A 22,957-nucleotide genomic window follows, 5' to 3' on the forward strand; every position below is an offset into this window, starting at 1 on the left:
TCTAGAGTTGTGTCTGGTAATGAACTTAATCTGGTGTCTAATATGATCATGAATCTTCCATTTGTAAGGATGTTTAATAACTGAATAAATAATTAGAAAAAATATTTAAAGTTCAACAAAAGTAAAACTAACGAAACCTTTAATACAATTTTATAGTTATACTTCAATCATTTCTGGAAAACAAAAAAAAAAGTAGTCATTTAAAAAAAAATAAGAAAAATATAAAGACTAAAATAAATAAAAATACAAGCAGTGAAATAAACCTTTTAAAATATGTTATAAAAAAAAATCCTTTTAAAATATTGGATTAAAATAAACTAAATCCAAAATACCTTATTTAAAACTTCTAATTTAACCAAAAAGAAAATAGGTCGGGATATTATTGTAGATATGTGAAAATCTTTATTTAAAAAGAGAAAAAAGATATGTAATAATCTGAATTTGAAATATTTTGTGGCAGAAAGTGTAATTTGGCGAAAGTAAAATTATTTGGCCAGTCCCGAGGGTCAAAACCCTAGACTCCGGCACACAAAGGCTCGGGAATCAACGAACGTTTCCTAAAACTCTCGATAACGCCAGTCGTTCTTGGAGACTCCTTCTTCCTCCTGATTTTTTTCTGTCGATTTACAGGTTGCTTCATTATCTCTACCTTCTTCATCTTCCTCGTATCACTTTTATTTCTCTGTTTTAGGTACCGATTACTTTATCTGTTGTTGCTCAAATCTGCGATCCTTCTGCGATGTGGTTGTATCTATTGTCACGCTGTGTTTATTAGGTGCGACTGATAGGGCTGACGAGTTGAGATCTAAATTCCTTTTCTTATAGCTTTGTTGCAGTAGGGTAGTTTTTCTTTTTGCGTTCCTCGTTTTTCCCCTTTCCGTTCGAATCACCAATTTGGCAAGCGCACTGGTTTGGATAAAAGCTTCTTCTTGACTTCTAAAAAAATGCTTAAAGTTGTAACTCCTGCGAGAATAAAAAACGAATTTTTTAATGATTGTGGCTACAATCCCACATAATTATTCGAATGTCTGTTTCCTATTCTCTGGAGTTTCGTTGAATCAGGCATGCTGTTGTAGAGTCGGGAGTTAACGTTTCATACGGGTTTTCAGTATAAAACTAATTATATGAAGTTGGGGCGGTCTTTCTATTTGTTCATCTGGCGTCTTTCCATATTCTTGGCCTGACCGAACTTGCTGCTTTCTTAGATGTGTATTACTGATATTGGACCACTTTCTTATGTTGTGTCAGATGCACGTATGATATTGTAGCGTATATGTCCAGGTCTTGGTATAGCTAGGATTTTATATGGCTGTTTGGATTCTCTGTTATCCTTAATTCTTCTGTTTACCAATGGCTTCATACCTTTTTTTTTCTTAAACATCCATGTCCGAGACAGATATAATCAGTTTTTAGTCCATGGCTGGTCAGAGGAATAGTTATGGAAAACGAAACCATTCTCAGTCTGATTATGCTGAAAACGGGGGGAACAAACGAAGAACTCATGGCGAAGACAGAGATCAATTTGTCATAGATCCAGAAGATACTGTTTACAGGTATTTGTGCCCTGTGAAGAAGATTGGAAGTGTTATTGGAAGGGGAGGGGAGATAGTGAAGCAGTTAAGAATAGATACTAAATCAAAGATTAGAATTGGAGAAACAGTGCCTGGATCTGATGAGCGAGTCATAACCATCTACAGCGCAAGCAATGAGATAAATTCTTTGGAAGAAAGTGACGATTATGTTTGTCCAGCTCAGGAGGCTTTGTTCAAAATCCACGATAGAGTTGTGGCTGATGATCTAAATGACGAGGAATCTGACGGAGGAGGTCACCAGGTTACAGCTAGACTTCTTGTACCATCTGATCAAATTGGTTGTATTATTGGGAAAGGTGGGCAGATTGTCCAGAATATTCGCACGGAGACTGGAGCACAGATTCGCATTCTTAAGGACGATCACTTACCACGTTGTGCTTTGAGTTCTGATGAACTTGTGCAGGTAAGTAGATGGATTTTACCAAATCTTTTGCTCCTTTTTGCTAATTCTTTTTTATTGAACTATCTTAAATGCATGCTTTTGTTTCCTTGAATAGCATTTTAATTAGTTATGGGTTTCAGATATCTGGGGAAGCCCTGATTGTGAGGAAGGCCTTGTACCGGATTGCATCTCGACTGCATGACAATCCATCACGGTCTCAGCATCTACTTGCTTCTGCCATGCCTAATGTCTACTCTTCTGGTGGTTCACTTGTGACTCCTACACATGGTGGTCCAATTATGGGATTAGCCCCATTGGTTGGTCCATATGGAGGATATAAAGGTGACAGTGGTAATTGGTCCAGGTCTTTATATTCAGCTCCAAGGGAAGAATTGTCATCTTCAAAAGAATTTTCTCTTCGACTGATATGTCCAACTGAAAATATTGGAGGTGTCATTGGCAAAGGTGGAGCCATAATCAATCAGATTAGACAGGAGACTAAGGCTGCCATAAAAGTTGATAGTTCAGCGACTGAAGGAGATGATTGCTTGATAAATATTTCGTCGAAGGAGGTATAATCTAATCTATCATTTCTATGTCTTCTGTTTACTGTGGATTATAGTTCTGACAGTTTTATTTGTTTACTGCTTCAGTTCTTTGAAGATTCTTATTCTCCCACGCTAGAAGCTGCTTTGCGCTTGCAACCAAGATGCAGTGAGAAAGTGGAAAGAGATTCTGGAATCATTTCATTCACAACCCGCCTGCTTGTGCCTACTTCACGAATTGGTTGCCTAATCGGTAAAGGTGGAGCTATCATTACTGAGTTGAGGAGGCTCACAAAAGCTAATATTCGAATACTGTCAAAAGAAAACCTCCCTAAGGTTGCCTTGGAAGATGATGAAATGGTGCAGGTAGTCACTGTTAATTGATTTATATTCAGTTTCCCGTTATAATGAATCCTCTCGTGTTTAATATTGCTTGTGATGGTGTTGGGTTAATTTGGTTGTTTTAATAATTAGATATCCGGGGATCTTGATGTTGCCAAAGAGGCTCTTGTACATGTAGTGACTAGGCTGAGAGCCAACCTTTTTGATAGAGAAGGTGCTCTATCTGCTATGCTGCCTGTTCTGCCGTATCTTCCCCTCTCAGCTGATGGTTCAGATAGTCTAAGTTACGATGGTAGGGATGGCAAAAGGCATGGGCGTGGACATTCTTATTCTAGTGGTTATGGGGGTTTCAATGATTTGGCTGCTGGTGACGGTTATGGAAGTTACAGTGGCTCACAGGTATGTATGTCAACTTAATACATCTAATTTAGAGATGAGGGGAAAGACATCCTTCTGCTTTGAGAAGGCTAAAATACAGCTACGGTTTTGAAACTATTCCTCCCGCGCTTCTAAATTAAAAAAAAAAAATTTATTTGTCACCTTGATATTTAGCCTACTATTGGTCAAGATCTGACAAACAGATATCTAATTTGCAACTGATGCCAACTTTTTCCTTTGTAGATTGGTGGCGGTGGTAGTGCTTATGGGGCCTATGGAAGTTTTTCTATGGGAAGAAGTGGTAGTTCAGGGTAAATTCTTTTCTTCATCTCTATTTAGCAGGAATGATGATTTAGATTGACTTTGTTCAATCAATGCACCCATTAGTTATTGGGGCAATTTGATGGTATGTGGGTATTGTTACTATATTTTGTCAAAAATCTTGTAAATCTTTCTAACAGTTATGAATTGGTTTTAAGTCGTTAATGTGTAGTTGGTGTTACCCCCACCCAAATAAGAACAAAAATAGGGTAACAATCTTGTTTATGATGTTTTTCTTTTTCTCTAGGGTTTCTGGACATGGCAGTGTTTCTCGGAGGAGAAACTATTCCTAGATTTGGTGATCATTTTCTACAGGTACGCTATTCTTTTCTCCCTTGGGGCAGGAATAAAGAGAGAAAAATACGGAAGAAATGATAACTTACCTATTTAGAACATTCGCCAACGCACCTCTGACAATTGATAGTTTGATGAAAATAAGCTATCCGGTCTCCCTATGCTCAAAATTCTGATACAGTTGTTTTCCCCTTGCCTTTCCCTTCCCATTAAAACAGCTGAGATTTATGAAGCCTGAAGCCAGCCTACTGCCTTAACCTGAAGACCAGATGAACCAGGGTTTGACATATTCATGGCCCACCTTGATGCTACCTTTAGAAGGACTATGCCTGAAGATCTTGTTGACTCTTAATTTAACTCGTCCACATACCAAGATGACCATGCATACAATCTTGAGCTCCTAAGAACCTATTAGCCGAAATGCCTTCTTTTTTTATTGTTTTTCCTGCTCATAGATTGAACTACAAAACCGTGTTGACTTCCTCAAGGGTCATTTGTGGAGTTCTCATTTTGTGTGGTTTACTGCTACAAGATTTGATTAGAATTCATGTTGTCCTGGAGGTTGTCTTTTACCCGAGTGCTGCCTATTTCTACATCATCGTCTAAATTGTGCAGGGATTGAAGTATCATACTCTGCTATCTTTCACCAAATAGTCATTCATCTTTATGGTGATATAACACCCCTACTTTTGAATTTCCAATTTCTTAAGAAATGGTTATTGTCAAGTCTCAATAGTGTTATCTAAGTTATGGTATGAGCAGTAAGAAAGCAAAAGGGGCCAGTTGCTCGTTTTCTCAACTCTTCAAGCCATATCTATTGAACACGGTGAAATTGGAAATAATATGTGCAAAAATATGCATGCTGGTTTAGTTTATGCGTAAAGTGGAGGCAATATTATGATGATAGCCAGTGTCTATTCACATACAAGCAAGGTAAGGTCGGTTGTAATTTGAAAATGCATTGGTTTGTTTATTGCTTGAAGTATAATTTTTGACCTCGTCTAGGATGCCATGCAGTTTTTTCTTATCCTCTACTTTTAGATTGGATATACAGCATTTTCTCTTCTAAGGATTTTTATCTGCTATTAGCATGGCTGTGGGGTCAACAAGCCAATGACATACTTGCCGGGTCACTGATGCTGTAGATATAGCAAAAAAATTGCCCTTCCTCTCACCTTCTTTCTATTAGAGTATATAACATACTTTTTCCAACCTTAGATGGTCTATGATTTAACTATTTAACCTTCTGTTATGATACCCCCGGGGCCTACACGGATACTTGTTGATGCTGGAACTGTGACCAGGTATTAGCTGTCAGGTATTAGCTGTTATATTATGGCCCTTAGGACAATGACATAAAGGTTGGGTGAACATTTTCGAACGTGTATGACTGAGTTTCTGTGAGCTATGCTCCTTTTGACAGAGGCAGTTGCCATAAGCCAGTTAATTTGGGATCCAGTAGATCCACCCTTTTTTCCCATTCAGAGATCGGAACAGACAATTTTAATGCTTTTTATTGAATGTTTAAAATGAGTGACGTGGCTTCTCTTCCAAACGAAAGAGATACTTTAGGTGTGTTGCAGGGCAGTGGCCATTCTATGAGGATTCCTCTTCAAATGAATTGGTTGCTTCATTTTGGGGACTCATTGGCCTGATCCACAAGCAATTTGGAGCTGGTGGTATAATTGTCTTATAAAATGGATGTGGGTAGAGAATTGTTAGATTACATTGTATTGAAATTCCAAGCTCAATGGGAGTGTTTGTAATTTATTTGCTTATGTAACTCTTTATTATTATAATGGATACAAAATGTGTTATAATTTCAATGCATGTAGTGAAATGTTTGGGCAGCTCCGATTAACATATGTGGTTTTCAAACTGAAATTGTAAGCTCATCCCACTTAGGCTTCTTAAAGTGCTGTGGGTATTGATTAAGCTAAGCACTCTTATTATTATTATTTTCAAACTAACTAGTTTTATTTGATGTATTATAGGATGTGACTGATGGGGTTCTCTAGCTTATTTTCCAATTTATTATTCTATTATTTGATTTTATTTAGATATGACCTGTAAAATTGGCGACATTTCATTGTTGAAGGTGATATTAATATTATCGTAGAGATGAGATGCCTTTCTGAAATAATAACATTTTTTACATTTTTTATCGAAAATAAGCAATTAACATGTACGGCCAACTCTTTCTGTAGTATCAAATTTATGCAAAATAACATAAAATTCTCAATTTAATGTTTCTAAATATCACGTTACCCTTGTTGGACTAAGTTTCTAACTCCGGTTGACCATTTTGGCTAAAAAAAAAATATGTTAAAATATCACCCCTAGTTTATGGGTTTCATATTCGAACATTTCTAAAAAATCTACTTTTTCATTCCAGTTTGCCAATAATGAGATTAATTGCAAAAGTAAAAATAAGAAAATAAGAAAATAATAATAATACAAAGATTGTGGGACCCATGAATTTAGGAATCAAAGTAGATTCCCAAAATTAGGACTATCGTTGTTGACTTTAGTCCAGTAAGGAATCATTAGTGTGAACACACTGATAACTCGAATCCTTCTTTCTTGTTCGCAAATACATTCAGAGATCAATTTGTCTTAAGCTTGAATAAATGTTTTCAAGAGTTGATTTTCTTTTATTCCCTTTGCCAAATTTCAAAATGTGATTTTAAAGGACTTAAAAAACGAGTTTGTATAACTCTTATTCTCTTACTACAGCTCAACTATTATTATTATTATTATTATTATTATTTTTACTATCAATCTCCAAATTAGAAATTTACACAAATGTAGCAACAAAATCAATAGTTATTTGAAAACTGTAGTATTATTATTAATGAATCTGATGTAACGTTTTTTTATCATCCCTTTTTTCTTTCGATTAGATAAAACTAGTACAAAAAGGAGGACCAAATTTTCATTCTATGGTTTTAGAGGGAAAATAAAAGAATTAGCAAAAAGGAGAATAAGTGGAATGGTTTAGATATTGTAGCCAAATTACATACTGAACCCAACTCAACTTCCCTCAATTTTCTTTCATATTTTGGGTTTCTTCACACCAACTTCTAACCAACCAAATCTTCTCCAAAGGACATCACTCCAAATTCTTTCCCATTTTGGTTGTGGCAGGGGATTTGGTAGCCTTGAACTCTGCCTTAAGTGGCTATATCATAAAATTTGAACTTTTTATACACCATTCTGCACAAACAAAACAGGATTCTATTTGTTTCTATCTGTCCTAACATGTTTGATTACTTACATTTTTTTTAAAAAATTCCAATAGGATGGTTTAAAAAATGATGGAACAAATAGAGTAGGTAAATTGTAGATATGAAACATGATTTACATAAATTGGGAATCAAATATGCATTAATGTGAAATTGCTCTTTATGTTACGATTACAACAAAATCGGGCATAAATCATATTTTACACATGCGATTTATTTAAGTAAACATGTACCGGAAATATGCTTTTATACATGCGTTGGTTTCGTGACGGTTCATGTAAGCATGAAAATCGCATTTCGCACCCACGATTTTATACCCGACAAAACATGTCATATATTTGTCAATGGTTTCAAAAAAACACCCTTCTTTTAGAGTGTGTGTGTATATATATATATATATATATATTTTAGAACTTAGACTACAATCTTTTCAAACTTATTTTCAAAAGTATCAAACTTTTAGAAAATTTTTAATTTGAAGGTACATTATTCATGAAGTTTCCCCTGTTTTTGGAGGGGAGTTGTTATGCTATCTTGTGGGGCTTTTCAGCCACTAAATCTCACCAAAACAACATTGCCCAGCCTCTGTTTTCCATATTAATAGTTCCTTGGTGCACACTGCTCAGCCATGAAAATTTACTGTCCTAAAGAAACCACATCTGAAAACTTGTTAGCCAAAACATAAACCTTCCAAGAAAGATGAAGGCAGCAGTGGGCGAGTCGGGTGAGCTAAAGAGTTCCAAATCGAAACCAGGGATGAATCGAGGTTTGTCGATTCTCGACTTCATCCTCCGGTTGGCTGCCATTGTTGGAACATTAGGAAATGCAATAGCTATGGGAACCACAAACCAGACGCTTCCATTTTCCACACAGTTCATTCGGTTCAGAGCCGAGTATAATGATCTCCCAATGTTTACGTATGTCATAACCAGCACTTTATATTTCAAAAACTGAACTCCTCATGAGTTTACTAACCTCTTTTGGGTGCTTGAGCAGCTTCTTTGTTGTGGCCAACGCCATTGTAACTGGCTACTTGGTTCTTTCTCTTCCTCTTTCTATATTCCACATCGTGAGGAGCAGAGCACATGGCACTAGAGTTTTGCTGGTCTTCTTGGGCGCGGTACTTCCTTCATCTTTTTGATCTATACAAGTAATATTTGGCAGTAATTAAGAGAAAGAAAGAAGGAAAGAAACCCGACCAAGTTCGCTTACTCATGTGCTTCATATGATTGTGAACAGGGAATGATGGCTCTTTTGACAGCAGGGGCTTCTGCAGCAGCAGCCATTGTGTACTTAGCACACAAAGGAAATTCCAGGACCAATTGGTTATCTATCTGCCAGCAATTTAACTCCTTCTGCGAGCGGATCTCAGGCTCTTTGATCGGATCTTTTGCAGGAATTGTTCTATTCATGGTTATGATCTTCCTTTTGGGTGCAGCACTGTCTCGTCGTCATTGAAAGTAGATTACCATCACAGCAACCTGCAAGCATGCAAAAACTACATCTGTGTGTTTTTATCTGCAATTGATATATGAATCTGAGTGTGTTAAAATATGACTAGATGTCCAATTTCTCAGTGTGTGTTATGCATTGTAATTTCTACCAAGTCGATGTCCAGTTGAACTTCAGTTTGTAACGAAAACCGTATGGAAACTATTATATCTCTAATCCAGCCCAAGAATGCAGATAGACTTTCAACACACGTAAAACTATTTCCTATTTAAGAGTAAAAATTACTGCAAGAATAAAAGAGAAGGAAATACATGTAGAGAACGTTGGAAAGTCTGCTCCATAGATATTTCAGAGTCCTATTTCCATTCAGAATTTTTATCTATAAGTCCAAAAGAATCTAGCAGACATGAAAATGAAGCTGATGAGAACAGCTCCTGTGATTTATTAAGGCTTAACAAAAGAAGCCAGGACCACTTCTTACAGGTAAATGGAACCTGCAATTCTAAATAAGGTACTTCATCAGGGTAAGAACAACCATTCTAACCCCCATTTTGGGGATTCCATGTAAACATAGCAACACAAAGAGCACACAAATCTTCAAACATGAAAGCTTTAGCTTCATGCTCCAGTGCTCCACAACCAGAAGTTGAAGACCTTTCCATACGATCTTGATGACCAGATTCAGACACAGTTTAGAAAGCCTATAGCCATGGTTCGTACCAAAGCCTTTGACCGCAGCTGGATCCATGAGCTCGTTTCTATGGCCATATCCAAAGAGGAAAAGATCCTAAGACACTTTAAAACTTTGAGGCAGCAGTGTGGTTGTTGCACTAAAATTAACGTAATACAAGATTAACTGCCGCCTTCTACAAACTTTGGCTTTGAATCAAACAAAAAATTCATTAGAAAGCTGTTATCAGCATCGATCAGGCTACAACCGGCTTCTTTCTTCACCCCACCTTCGTCCATCAACTTTCGCACTTTCTCGACACCACCCCACTCACCTTGTGAAGCATATATGTTAGATAGGAGTACATAATCCCCGCTCTCATCCTTCCTCATTTCGAGTAATTGCTCATTTGCACGCCTTCCCAACTCAACATCTCCATGAACTCTACAGGCCCCAAGTAGTGTTCTCCAGATGATGGCATTAGGTTTGATCTCCATTGTATCTATGAAATCAAATGCTTCAATCAATTGCCCGGCACGCCCCAAGATGTCTACCATACATCCGTAATGCTTGATGTTGGGCTCAATTTTATACAAGTTTCTCATAAGATTAAAATACATACGCCCTTCTTGCACTTTCCCAGCATGACTACAAGCAACCAACACGCCAACAAAAGTGATTTCATTTGGCCTCATTTTCAACCTCAGCATTTCTTGAAACAGATTTATCGATTTCTCAGCATGTCCATGAAACGCCAATCCTCCTATTATTGAATTCCATGAGGAGGTATCTTTGTCTCTCATCCCTTTAAAAACTTCCAGAGCATTCTCAATACTCCCACACTTGGCATACATGTCTATAAGTGCATTACCTAGAAGCACACCTAAATCTCCGCAGCACATGTTGAAAATGGAACGGTGTATGTTCTTTCCAACTTCCAAATCTCCCAAATCAGCAGAAGCAGACAAGATACTCAACATTGTCACATCATCCGGTCTTTGTCCCTGATCTATCATTGCATCAAACATCTCCAAAGCCTGCTTGTTCAATCCAGCAAGCACATATCCTGCAATCATTGCATTCCAAGTCACAACATCTTTCTGCGGAGCATCATCAAACAGTTTCCTTGCCTTCTCCATCTCTCCGAGTTTCGCATATGCTGTAATCATCACATTCCACGAGACCAAGTCTTTCACGGGCATTTCATCAAACAGCATTCGTGCAACATCCAATTCCCCTCTTCTTGCATAGCCTGCCGTCAAAGCTGACCAAGGCACAACATCCCTTTTGGCAGAAGCATCGAAAAGTGCTCTTGCAGTGGCCAAATCGCCACAATTAGCATGGAAATAAATAAGAGTATTCCTCACAAATGAATTAGATTGAAACCCAAACTTCACAACCTTCCCATGAATCCCAAATCCCAAATTCACCCAAGAAAGCTTAGTACAGGCCTTGAGAACAAACGAGAAGGTAAACTTATCCGGCCTAACCCCACGATTTTCCATCTGGGCATAAACAGAAACAGCATTTACAGGCTTCAAGCTCTGAGCCGAGCCTCTGATCATGGTGTTCCACATGAAGATGTCCGGTTCAGTAATTTGAGCGAACACTTGATGGGCATAGTCCATTGTCCCAGAAATAGCTATGGCACCGACGAAAATGAGTTCTCTGAGGGCAGATGTGCTTGAATTAAAGCCATTGACGACCAGAAAAGCATGGACTTGCTTCAAAGCACGAAAGCTGGTACATTTCTGCCATAAACTAGACCTTTGGAAGCGGTTGGCGCCACTGTCATTTGTTCTCTTTCGGATCATCAAACGAGGCTCCGTTGGGACGACGGGGAAATATTGATCATTTAATTTTGCTTTCTATTTCTCTACAGACTACAATTTATACATACAAACCTAGATTTATCATGTATCAATTATCATGTCACCATAACTTCAAAAAATTTTACATTTTAACAATTTTAAATTATGTATTTTCTGTGTGTGAATTTTAAACTGACTGTTGATAAATTTATGTTCTTAATGAGTTAGATAAAAATTTATGAGGAGAATCTCAGATTTTTTTTTTTTTTCAAATGACCTAATTTCTCATTAGATGCTTATCATTCACTGAATATTAGTAAATTTTAATATTCACCAAGAAGTAACAATTAAAAAAAAAAACACTAAGAAGTACTAATTGAGAATTAAATAGGAGACCTAAAGTAGTAAAAAAAACACCCAAATATTTGTATTAAAAAAAAAAACACAAACACAAAGTTATAGCGCAGAACAGGTAAATCTCTTATAATATATTTAATTAATTGACGAATTTTAATAATATATTTATTTAATTAAGATAAATATCAAGTTATTTTGAGTATATGTCAACTGCTTAAAGACATATATTTGAATCAAAACGTAAAAAAATGGAAATATTAAACTTCTTCGATTTCTTGTTTCACTCTCTTCTTGGGCCAAGAAGAAAAAGCCCAACCCACCAATTTCTCATATATTTATTTATTTTATGCATAAAAACAATTCAATTTAATTATATAACTAAATAAACGTACATTAATTCGTCAAGTTTCCATTGTCAAGATATCGTGCCTTGCTAACTCACAAAGATTCAGAGGGCTTCGGCTTATCAAAAGTTTTAAAAATATTCCATGGATTCTTCTATACAACGTAAGTTAAGATTGGTAAAAATTTATCAAACCAAAAAATATATACATGAGATTATGAGACATTCTATGGTCTACGTTATCCACCTCGATTGATTTGATATGTTTACTTGCACTAAATTAAATATTAAATATTAAGCAAAATCATTTTATTAAAAAAAAATTTAATGTTCTTGTCTATCTAAAAATGAAAATATAAGATAGTTAACAAAATATATTTGGAAGCATTTTTTTTTTTTAAATTTTAACAAAACCAAACTAAAGGAAAACAAATAGTGTATCAAGATCATCTCTTATATGAACAATTCCAATCTAACTATATGCAGTTTCCAATAAAATTACATTTTAGAACCTAATTATAATTACTGTTTTTATTATCATTATTTTTTCTATAACTATTGGTTCTCTTTTTTTTGTCTTTTAGGAAAATCATCTATTTTAGACACAAAAAGAAGTAATTAATGGAACCATTTTCCAAACCTCATGTTTTTGACATATGATTTTACTAAAAGACAAATTAAACTTATTAGTTGACCAACTACAATTTGGTAGAGGAATACCATATTTTAAAAATATATTTGCAAGTACCTTATTTCTAAATATGTTATCGAAAAACACTCTTTAATTTAGTAGAAATTTAGATGCATCAAAATCAAATTATTGTTCATATTCCTGATAGAATTTCATAAAGGAGTTCAGAATTTAGTTGTCCAAATTAAGAGAAGATTTCATGAAAATTTTAAATAATTATCTCATTGAAAGAGACAGTTTTTTATTAAACAAAAACTATTTTTCAAAAATGCTTCTAGAACTATCCTTTTTTTTAATATAATTTTTTCCTCATAATAAACTCTCATCTCTTATGCCTAGACAGATACATATATCTAACCATCTCTAAACTTCTCATTTCTAGATTTTATTTATTATACGACCTCCACGAATATTTTGTTTATTATTAAAAAAATGCTTAATATAATTGATAAATTAAAGGTCCTATAGAAATATGTGGTACTATTGGGCGATGAACCGTTATTTGATTAATTGTGCTAGTTTATTAGTATTAGAAAAATATGGCTACATTTTTTAATATGAAAAAAAATAATAATTTAAGGATGTTCAAAGAGTATTAACTAAATTATAGGTATCATATTGAGTCAGAGACTAAATTGAAACTAATCCAAGTCTTGAAAATTTTAAATTTAGGATAGTTATTTGAAAAGGAAGACTAAACCAGAACTAAATTAATAATTTAATAAAATGTCCCAATAACTATAAAATACAAGTAATATGAAAATATTATTTAACGTGTTTTCCCTATTGATTTTGATGTCCCAACATCAATATGAAACCTTGAACATAATACAATGTATTTCAACATTTACAATGAATAATTAATTATATCTTAAGACAATTGTTAATTAAAGTAATGAAGAAATAGTCACAAACTATGCCGCGTTTCAAGAAAAAAAAAAAGTTACCATATCACATAGAGAATATTCCATGAGCCTACGAAGGCATTCTTATTTTTTTTTTTTGAAACACATATTCTTCTTGCTGATGTAATATTTATGTATATGCAATATGTATATGTGTAATTTTATTAAATTCAAGGGGTTGTTTTACAAAAAGATGATGTTCAATATATATATCAAATGATTCCTTTATCCTTAATGAAAATATAAAATGAAATAAAATCATTTTTAAAACAAGATTTGTTCACTATTAATATATCTGATGTCTATTATATTTTAAATCCATATAATTTCTTTAATTTTGTGGTTGAATTTATTATTATTTTAATAAGATTAATTTTGCCAAACTCTTTTGATACTACAAAAGATTCTTATGGTACAACTTAAAAGTAAATTTATCTTATAGACTTGTTCGATGACAATTATGTTTTTATATTAATAATTTTAAAATACTATGTTCGTATGACATTTCATTTGTTTTCGAAACAGACCAAAAGTTAAAATTATGTCAATTAGATTAAATTCATATTTACCTATTAACTTCAAATTTTTAAGGTAGTAATAATTGATTTATTTATTATTATTATTTTAGAAGGAGTAATAATTTATTTCTAAGCTCTTGCAATATTACTTTCTTCTCAGATCAAATAACATCATCTATTTTGTTAAAATTTATAATATATTAAAAGATTAAATTAGCTTAACATATTAAGCAAACCTTTTAGTTTAACGATAATTCAACCCCAGATTTGATTTTTTCAAAACAGTTTTCAAAAAGTTATTCTAAGTTTAGTAAAAAAAAAACATAAAAAAATTAAACACTCATAATGGTTAAACAAACCTAGTTTAATTTTAAGAAACAAAAACATTAAATATATATATATATATATTTACAGTACAACCGATATAATGAAGAAGTAAAATATCTTAATGATTGAACTAAGTTTACGTTGACAATATTAAGAAAACGATATTATCTAGATTTTTAAAAAAATATTAGAAGTCAAATATAGGGTAGAAAAGATTTGAACTTCCAACGTAAAAAAAACATTTGCTTTAACTGAAATAAATAAAATAATGCAAGCATAATCTCAGCCTACAATATAGTTGGCTTGTAAATTTACATGCATCCATATGAAATAAATTAATGCCAACGTGCAATTTACCAACTTGGCAGTGACTAAGCGATACACTTGGACCAAAATCATACGCCTTTTTTAACATTATCTCATGTGCAATTGTGTTCATTGACTTTAATATCATAGCGAATTACATTATATTTAATTCCAACACACTCTTTACTTTTCCTTTCCACTTTTGTATAATATAAAGTTTTACCAGCTTATTACTTTAATTTGTTTTTGTCTTATTATCGGATACATTAAGGTAATGTTTAATGGTTTTAGTTTTTGTCTACTTCTAAGAAGACCGTGACAAGATTGAGTGGTGGGGTTTGAAATTTTTGATTGAACCTTCTTTATTCCACCTTTTTTTTTTCTTTTTAATAATTAAGATTTGGTGTCTGAGAGCGTTTGATTGAAACTTTTAGTGATTTTGGTTTCAAAAAGTCCAACATAATCTAGTGACAAGATAAATTAATCAACCGCCAAAGCCAACATAAACTGTATTTTAGTTATTTTGATTGGGTAAAAATATGCAATATTATAACAAAAATCTTCAGGATTAGCTAAAATCTGCATAAAACACTATATATATATAAGATTTGAATTGTGTGTGTGTTTCTTTAAGTATATACTTTAGTAAAATACCTACAGGGCTACACTCAAAGTTACATATAATTGGTAAATGAAGGAAGCAATATTTAATAATCTAATTCACTTTTTGAATCTGGATTCTATAATAACAAATTTAAAACACTGTTTGTTATTTATGAGAAAACTTTATAATAATCTATTAAAATCTGATTTTTTGTTTTAACAAATTAATTTACGTAATCAAATTGACTTGGGATTTATCTTTTTGGCCAATGTGAACGCACGCTGCAGGTTGTCTGAAAATTGGACACGAGGATTAATTCATTTTAATTTAATAATGTCTTTAAATATTTTAATAGTATAAAAAAGTAAGCTTTGTGCTTATCTTCAACGCCGTTTTGATTTACCTAATTTCCCAAGTCCCCAGATAACCTTTTATATAATTCTATTAATAATCTAATCTAATTGCGTAACCTAACTTTTGATTTTTTCAAAAAGAAAAAAAAAAGCCTAACTTTTGATCAAATCCTCTACAAGTTTTGGACTATAATACTTTTTTGAGCCAATGACATCGTGCCACGTCAATGTCACCTCTTGGAGGATCTTGTCGGGTACAAGGAAGCAGGGCCCACTTTGGTAATGCGTCAGCGCAAAATTGGTTTACTATTTTGCAAACGGGCCAATTAGAATTCGCCAAGTGGATTGCTGAGTCGGTTTTTCTATCTGGCCATGGCGGCACGGCAGCGGGAGCGTGGTATTTTTATTTTTATTTTTGTTGGACAATCTTACGCTGTAGATCTGATGACGACCTGATGAGTCTTTTTCAACCGTCTGATCATGAAGATTGCCTAAAACCATTTAAAAATAATAAAATTTAGATACTTACCACCTATCATTAAAAAAAATTGACAACTCAAATATATAAAAAGAGAGTCAAAATGTAATAAATTGGTGGTTTAATAATAGTAAGTAAGAAAGATAAAATAATTATCTATTTGAAAATAATTTCATGAATAAAGTTACGTTGTTTTTCTTAATATTTATAAATAAATTAACCATAAATTAATTAAAATTTATTAGATGTCTTTGCAAGGAGTGAAACATAACATATATTGGATGTGGTGAGTTTATTTTAATTTATATTTTAAAAGAATTTAAATCTAATGACCATTATTGATTGCATTATAAAAAAAAAATTAGTTATGACTTTTTGTCTTATTTACAATTAAAATAATGCTTTAAAACATGATTTCAATTCATGTTTCTAATCCATGTGGCTGTTAAACTCTTGCGTCAATTAAACAAAACTGTACGTCATGAAATTCATAGGTTGTGTTTTTGTTATTATTCATAAATTGGTAGAGATATCAATTTCTTCTCTAGCTTTTTGTCAAAAAAATTTAATAATAATAATAAAATAATTATTCTCTAGCTCATCCTTATAGCGGTTTGATAATCATTATATTTTTAACTTTTCTAGCATATTTTTATATTTTTTAAAAACATATTTGAGTTTTTAGTTAAATTTAAAAACCAAATACAAGTTTTTTGAAAATAATTTTCTTATAATTTTCAAAATTTTAGCATAGATTCTAAAAATATTTTTAAAAAGTAAATAGCAAAATATAGACTAAAGTAATATTTAAAAACTTAATTTTCAAAAATAGAAAATCAAAAAATAAAATAGTTATCAAACCGCGTTTTAGTTTTAGTTTTTTTTTTACATAATTTTAGTTTTTTAATTTAGAATCTTTTTGGTGAGTTTACAAGGTTTGACATTGTTTTTAATAATGACTTTATTTATGAATTGCTTGCTTTTGTATCCAACCCTCTACTTTTTACTAAATCCTTACAAGAAAATCAGATGAATGAAGTATATAATATAGTTAAAGTTTTACAATTAAAATAACAAGAAAATGACGAGGAACATTTAAATTTATGGGTCAATCTCAACAATTACTTGGTTAATGAAGATATTTATCCATGATTAAAAATGGTTCGAATTTTCATCCCAAATATTATTGTACTAAAAAAATATTTTAATTGATTGATTAAAATAAATTTAATATTTTTAATATATATTTCACACTTCCTCTCAGATGTGTATTCCGGTATGGGAGCCTATCCAGTGGACTATTATTTGTGGATTGTTATATAAAAGGAAGAAAAATATCATTATTGAGATTATAATATCATTTTCTAGTACATAACAAATCAAAAAGAATATTTCTTAATTTAGTTTTAGTATACATGATTTTGCTCATTAGAAAATGAACATACGATCATCACTCATTTTCTCCTGAATTAAATTTACTCAATTCAAGTTTAAGCTTTTGAGTTGAACGGTGATCTATTTATCCTTTAACATTTTTTTGAGATAAGTTGAAAAGTATTTATTTTGAACTTTTATTGCTTAAATTTATTATTATTATTTCCTACAAAGTTGTAATTTATTAGGCTTAAATATATTTTTATGGTTTCCATTTGATTGGTGATGTGGAAAAAATCTTAAAACAACATATTCAATGAAAAAAGAGTGTTATAATTTATGTTTTTAGTATTTTCAAATATATGTTTGATAATAGATTTGGAAAATTAAATTTTAATTTTAAAAATTGTTGTTTAGCAATGTAATTAGTGGGAATTACCAAAATAGATAATAGATAATATAAAGAATAAAAAATCAAGCTTCCAAAAGTTCATAACCAATATATATATGAAGGTCAAAAAAAAAACCGATATATATATATATATATATATATATATATATATATATTTGAAACTATATTTAATTTGTAATCAATAATATTAATAAGTTAATCGTTTTCATTTGTCTAATAAAGTTTAAATACTTTTACGGATCGGTGCCATAATTTATAAATAATTTATGTTCACTCATTAAAATTTCTTCTATTTTCCAACATGAGAGGAAATAAAAATAAAGTTAATACGATTATTTTTCCAAAATTCTTAAATATAAAATTCTAGAAGCATATATAGTTCTCTTAAATTTATACACTGTAAATAACCAATTTATACCTGATTAAATAGGGATATAATCAGTGAAATTTCATGCTTATTTTATTTTAGTATTTATATATATAATGCACATGGTAAGTATTTATAAGTCACATGTTTCAAGTTTGATATTAAATAAGAAAATAGTGGGTAGAATTTTATTTAAATACAATAAAAAAAGATTTAGAAATGAAGATCAAAATAAATATTTGTATCCACTAAAAAGTAAATAAAAGTTTATTGAAATTTATAGATGAAGATGTAGAAAATATAAAACCCACACCACAAAAAAAAAAAGGCTTGGAAATTACCAAATAAGAAAATTGAAATAAAAGTAAAAGGAAAAAGAACCACAATCAACTTCATCCAATCAAATCAATCCATGAATTGATATTGCATTTTTCTAACTAATAGAAATTCTTACTCAATCATTGATGACAATATCATTGTGCATGTGACCAAACATGATGCCCAAGTATCAGCACATGCAAGCTGCCAAAATACATATACATATATAACTTTCATATGTTATTGATTTTCATTTTTTTAATAAAAAAAGTAAAATATATGTGAAAATATGTATAAATAATTATTTTATGAAAACTATCTTTTCCGTATTTTCATGATGAATGACTTATATTTTAGAATAATTTTAAAAATATATATACGTGGAAAATGATTTTTTGAGACAACCCTACATTTCCCCTAATTTTTATGTAAAAAAAAAAGAGATATTATTATTTTGTAATAATAGAACTAAATATATCCGTATAATTAAAATAAAAAAAGACCAAATAATAAATGGGGAAAAAGAAAAAGAAAAAGAATAATATATAAAAAGAAGTCAACTTCTACACAAAGTCATTGAATATGAATTTAAACCGCGTATGACTTTATTTTAATAAATTAAATAACAACTAACACCATGACTTTGATTGCCTTAAACTCTGCCTCTTCACCTACTAATCAAAATCATTAGAATAATTATTTATATGTACTTTTCCACAAAATTATATACAGTATTTAATCATATATATAGCTTAACTACTTCACTTTTAAACACAATTTTATGTTTATTAAATCAATTCTTAATCCTTTGACCTCAAATATTCATAAAACAGCACTCACAAATTGGGGTATTCACATTAAGATCTATGCATGATTAGAAAATTAAGATTTTGAATGGATAATCTCAAACCATTAAAATTTGGGGTTAGTTTTTTTCTCAACATAATAAATCTAAAATTCGAGAAGATCAATACTCAAATTTAAGAAAATAGCAAATTGTTATTTACTGTTGGCCAAAATTCGCTATATTAACTTTCATTTTAGGATTCCCACTATATTCCCATAGAATTAATGATCTAGCTAGTAACTTAGCAAGCACACTAGTCTAATGAGAAGTCTATGAGCCAACATTTTAGGTTACTTAATATGCTAAATAAATATCCTCAATATAAGCACCTCTTAATATTTTACCTACCCAATAATTATTGCCCATTTAATTTTAAAAACTTTTCTAAAAAGAAAAGAAGGGAAAAAAAACGTATTTTACAATCTAATTTCCACAAACTTCTTCAAACTGTAACGAGATGTCAAGAATGGAAACATTATTCTATTTTAGGGATTTTTCAACAGTGGAGGAAGACAAATTATAAAAGAGTTTTCTTTTGGTAGACTGTTTATATTATTGAAAAGTCCATTTTAATGAAGACGAAAAACAAATTAAAAAAAAAAAACATCGCTGTAATCCCCCGTGCAATGCTGCGAAGCATGCATACAATCTCCAGCTTAGCTCCGTGGAATTTTCCGGCCTATGAATCTCACAGATACTTTAATTTTTGTTTTTTTTTAAACTCTAGATTCCGCTGTATAAAGCAACCTTTCATGTGGCAGAACAAAGAGAAGTTATTAAGCGTCCAAGGATTATACGTTAGATCTTTGGTCAGAGGAACAATTCTTCGAAATCTCACCCAAACCTCGACCTAAACCAATGTTGAGCTCAAGTGTGAAGTAGTAAACTGTTCGCAACCGCTCCCACTATCGAAAAATTCGAGTCTAAATTATTGTAGTAATCTTTGATAACCGCTAGGTGGGTTCTGACAAAATATTAGAAGAGTGAATTCTCCTACATAGTACAAAAAGAGAGTTTGCTTAAGTTCTTCAAGTACTGCTCTAAGAAGAATTAATGGTTTTGAATTTTGTTCAGTTTTAGTTAATTGAGTCATATTTGTTTTGAGAGAGTGTTTTGTGTAATTAGGTTCGGGGAGAGAAATTTTGTGATTGTAATAATTATTTTTTCTTGTGGGATCGTGGTTTTTTCTTCAATTTAGAGTTTTCCATATTAATTTTGTGTTTATCTATTTTCTCGCTTTCATTAAATTTCTCAATTATTTCCTATTTATTGTTGGAGTAGAAACAATGAAGGTCTTTTACATCAATAAGTACAAAAAGAGTCTTTATATGCAAATTTAATTGGGATCACAGCACTCGAATTTTACTGATTTGAGCGTGGAAATCTGTTTCGCTTTCATATGGTCTAAATCCATCTCTCTTGACCCTCTCCGCGGGAAATTTTAGATATAAATTATAGTAATGTAATCCATGTGGTCTGGGTGAGGGTGAGGGTGAGGGTGACGGTGGCGATGATGAGAATTATGAGAATATAGAATTAAAAAAGGAAGAAAAAGAGAGAGAAATTGAAAAAATCCAGCATAGTTGTCTTAGGCAGCACGTTTCTTACCCAAACACCATTCTCTCTCTCTCTCTATATTAGGCCTCCTCTGGGTCTGAGGCTATGGTTTTTCTTCTACCTCTCTTTTCCCAAATCCTCCCCCGATCTCCAATTCTCTAGAAACTATAGCCAAAATCATGGCAAACAGCAAGTTTCCGATCATGGATCAGCCGGAGGAGGACCACATAGAGCTGCCGCCGGGGTTCCGATTCCACCCCACCGACGAGGAGCTCATAACCCACTACCTCTCCCCCAAGGTCGTCAACAGCGCCTTCACGGCCATAGCCATCGGAGAGGCGGATTTGAACAAATCCGAGCCCTGGGATTTACCCGGTAAGTCCAACTCAGTTGCTAGATTTAATCGAAGAATCGCGTCTCGGACACGCCAGATTTGGTTTAATTTAATTTTGTTGTTATAGGGAGGGCGAAAATGGGGGAGAAGGAATGGTATTTTTTCTGCGTGAAGGACAGGAAGTATCCGACGGGGCTGAGGACCAACAGGGCCACCGAATCTGGCTACTGGAAGGCCACCGGCAAAGATAAGGAGATCTTTAGAGGGAAGAGAGTTGTGGGTATGAAGAAAACTTTGGTCTTTTACAAAGGAAGAGCCCCAAAAGGGGAGAAATCCAATTGGGTGATGCATGAGTACCGTTTGGAAGGCAAACATTCGGTTTCTCATCATCTTATCAAACCCACTAAGGTAATACAAAATTACCCTTTTGATTACAATTCAAAATTTCGTTCTTTGTTTGGTTTTCCCAATTGGGTATATGCGGCTAGCTAATTTTTAAACCATGGGCTATTTTGTCCCGATCACATGATTTTTTAATTGAAAGAAAATTGTCGCAAGGTAATTTGATTTATGAAATCATGAATCAGCTAGAAACTATAAGCCTAAAATAAAATGGTTTTTTTTTTGGGATATATTTTCATATATATTGAATCGAAAATTTCTGTTTTCAGAATGAATGGGTGATCTGCCGAATCTTCAACAAGAGCTCCGGCGACAAAAGAACGCACATCTCCGAGCTGGTGTCACTAAAGCCCTTCGAGACGGACCGGAACTCCGCCGCGCTGCCGCCGCTGGCGGATTATTCGCAATCGTACGCCGGCGACGCACGTGGCGGTCGCGTGACCTGCTTCTCCAACCCCGTGGACGAGACAAAACCCTACACCACCGCCGCCGCAGCCGCCGCTACCGACATGATTTACAACTTCAGAACCACCCACCCCCACTTCTCTTCTTCTTCTTCCTCCTCCTCCCGGATGCTCCCTCCGGCGGCGTTCAGTTTTCCGAACGCTCCGGCGCCGGCGCCGGCGAACCCTGCGGATTCCGTTTGGATGCCCGGGAATTCAATTGTGAGAATGTTGCTGGAGAATCAGACGGTGAACCCGAAGGTGGAGATTTCTCAGTACAGTACAGGAGGAGGATTCAGCCATGGAATTGGAATTGAAGATGATCACATCCCATCAGCTTCCTCTGATGACCCAATTGACCTTCAAAGTCTTTGGGATTATTGATCTTCCAGATTTTTTTTTTCTTTTTCTGATCATTCAAATGATTGGGGGAGGTTCATACTTGATATAATTACCCTTTAGGGAGGAAAATATGGGCAGTTGTTTCTGAATTATAGGTGATTGTCATCAAATTTTCAACTGCTCCATAATTTTATTTAGGCCTTTTTGCTAGTACTTTTTTTTTGGGTTTTAGTGTGATCCAAATATACTTGTGTATAGAAATCTCAATACTTGGAAACAATTGTTCTAAATGTTTTTCTTATATGTGCCATGTGATATTCCAAGAGAATGCAAATTGTGCCTTCAAGCTTTCTCTTTCATTCAAAATTGCAGCCACTGTTATTTATAATTTCTGAGATACCATTTTAAAATTATCTCTTGATGTAGAATTATCAGTAATATTATATATATATATATATATAATTATTTTGTCTCTAATGTTTTTTATTTTTGTAATTAATATACTAAGCTTTTTCCATCAGATTCTGATCATATAAGCAGAGCTAAAAAGATGGATGATAAAAGTTTTAAAAATTATATATATATTTTTTGAAGTAGAGCAAGTTGTCCATACATAGTAAATTCTTAAAAAAAAAAAAAAAAAGTTA

General features: G+C 32.7%; 4 protein-coding genes across 4 annotated transcripts; 3 read left to right on the forward strand and 1 right to left on the reverse strand.

Moving 5' to 3' along the window:
* Nucleotides 1–470: 470 nt before the first annotated feature.
* Nucleotides 471–4,580, forward strand: LOC111006233 (RNA-binding KH domain-containing protein). The gene is made up of 8 exons (XM_022278025.2): nucleotides 471–630; nucleotides 1,397–1,995; nucleotides 2,115–2,546; nucleotides 2,628–2,885; nucleotides 2,994–3,260; nucleotides 3,483–3,550; nucleotides 3,808–3,875; nucleotides 4,073–4,580. Exons 2-7 carry the CDS (start codon nucleotides 1,417–1,419, stop codon nucleotides 3,851–3,853), a joined length of 1,650 nt encoding a protein of 549 aa, XP_022133717.1. The 5' UTR covers nucleotides 471–630; nucleotides 1,397–1,416; the 3' UTR covers nucleotides 3,854–3,875; nucleotides 4,073–4,580.
* Nucleotides 4,581–7,530: 2,950 nt separating this feature from the next.
* On the forward strand, nucleotides 7,531–8,823 carry CASP5 (casparian strip membrane protein 1). The gene is made up of 3 exons (XM_022278738.2): nucleotides 7,531–8,016; nucleotides 8,096–8,219; nucleotides 8,339–8,823. Exons 1-3 carry the CDS (start codon nucleotides 7,799–7,801, stop codon nucleotides 8,555–8,557), a joined length of 561 nt encoding a protein of 186 aa, XP_022134430.1. The 5' UTR covers nucleotides 7,531–7,798; the 3' UTR covers nucleotides 8,558–8,823.
* A 135-nt stretch (nucleotides 8,824–8,958) lies between these two features.
* LOC111006070 (Pentatricopeptide repeat (PPR) superfamily protein) lies at nucleotides 8,959–11,190 on the reverse strand. The gene has a single exon (XM_022277816.2). It carries the CDS (start codon nucleotides 11,033–11,035, stop codon nucleotides 9,404–9,406), a length of 1,632 nt encoding a protein of 543 aa, XP_022133508.1. The 5' UTR covers nucleotides 11,036–11,190; the 3' UTR covers nucleotides 8,959–9,403.
* Nucleotides 11,191–20,728: 9,538 nt separating this feature from the next.
* LOC111006165 (NAC domain-containing protein 92-like) lies at nucleotides 20,729–22,669 on the forward strand. Its single transcript, XM_022277934.2, has 3 exons — nucleotides 20,729–21,164; nucleotides 21,251–21,531; nucleotides 21,795–22,669. The coding sequence occupies exons 1-3, from the start codon at nucleotides 20,969–20,971 to the stop codon at nucleotides 22,350–22,352; spliced, it is 1,035 nt and encodes a 344-aa protein (XP_022133626.2). The 5' UTR covers nucleotides 20,729–20,968; the 3' UTR covers nucleotides 22,353–22,669.
* Nucleotides 22,670–22,957: the final 288 nt, after the last annotated feature.

Source organism: Momordica charantia, assembly GCF_013281855.1.
Source record: "Momordica charantia cultivar OHB3-1 chromosome 4 unlocalized genomic scaffold, Mcharantia_2.0 BLBB01000004.1, whole genome shotgun sequence".
Lineage (NCBI taxonomy): Eukaryota > Viridiplantae > Streptophyta > Magnoliopsida > Cucurbitales > Cucurbitaceae > Momordica > Momordica charantia.

Coding starts and splice junctions, on each gene's coding strand:
- LOC111006233 (XM_022278025.2), top strand. CDS start 1,417: ATGGCTGGTCAGAGGAATAGTTATGGAAAACGAAACCATTCTCAGTCT. Junction 1,996..2,114: donor GTTCTGATGAACTTGTGCAG/GTAAGTAGATGG, acceptor TATGGGTTTCAG/ATATCTGGGGAAGCCCTGAT. Junction 2,886..2,993: donor AAGATGATGAAATGGTGCAG/GTAGTCACTGTT, acceptor TTTAATAATTAG/ATATCCGGGGATCTTGATGT.
- CASP5 (XM_022278738.2), top strand. CDS start 7,799: ATGAAGGCAGCAGTGGGCGAGTCGGGTGAGCTAAAGAGTTCCAAATCG. Junction 8,017..8,095: donor AATGATCTCCCAATGTTTAC/GTATGTCATAAC, acceptor GTGCTTGAGCAG/CTTCTTTGTTGTGGCCAACG. Junction 8,220..8,338: donor TGCTGGTCTTCTTGGGCGCG/GTACTTCCTTCA, acceptor GATTGTGAACAG/GGAATGATGGCTCTTTTGAC.
- LOC111006070 (XM_022277816.2), bottom strand. CDS start 11,035: ATGATCCGAAAGAGAACAAATGACAGTGGCGCCAACCGCTTCCAAAGG.
- LOC111006165 (XM_022277934.2), top strand. CDS start 20,969: ATGGCAAACAGCAAGTTTCCGATCATGGATCAGCCGGAGGAGGACCAC. Junction 21,165..21,250: donor CGAGCCCTGGGATTTACCCG/GTAAGTCCAACT, acceptor TTGTTGTTATAG/GGAGGGCGAAAATGGGGGAG. Junction 21,532..21,794: donor ATCTTATCAAACCCACTAAG/GTAATACAAAAT, acceptor TTCTGTTTTCAG/AATGAATGGGTGATCTGCCG.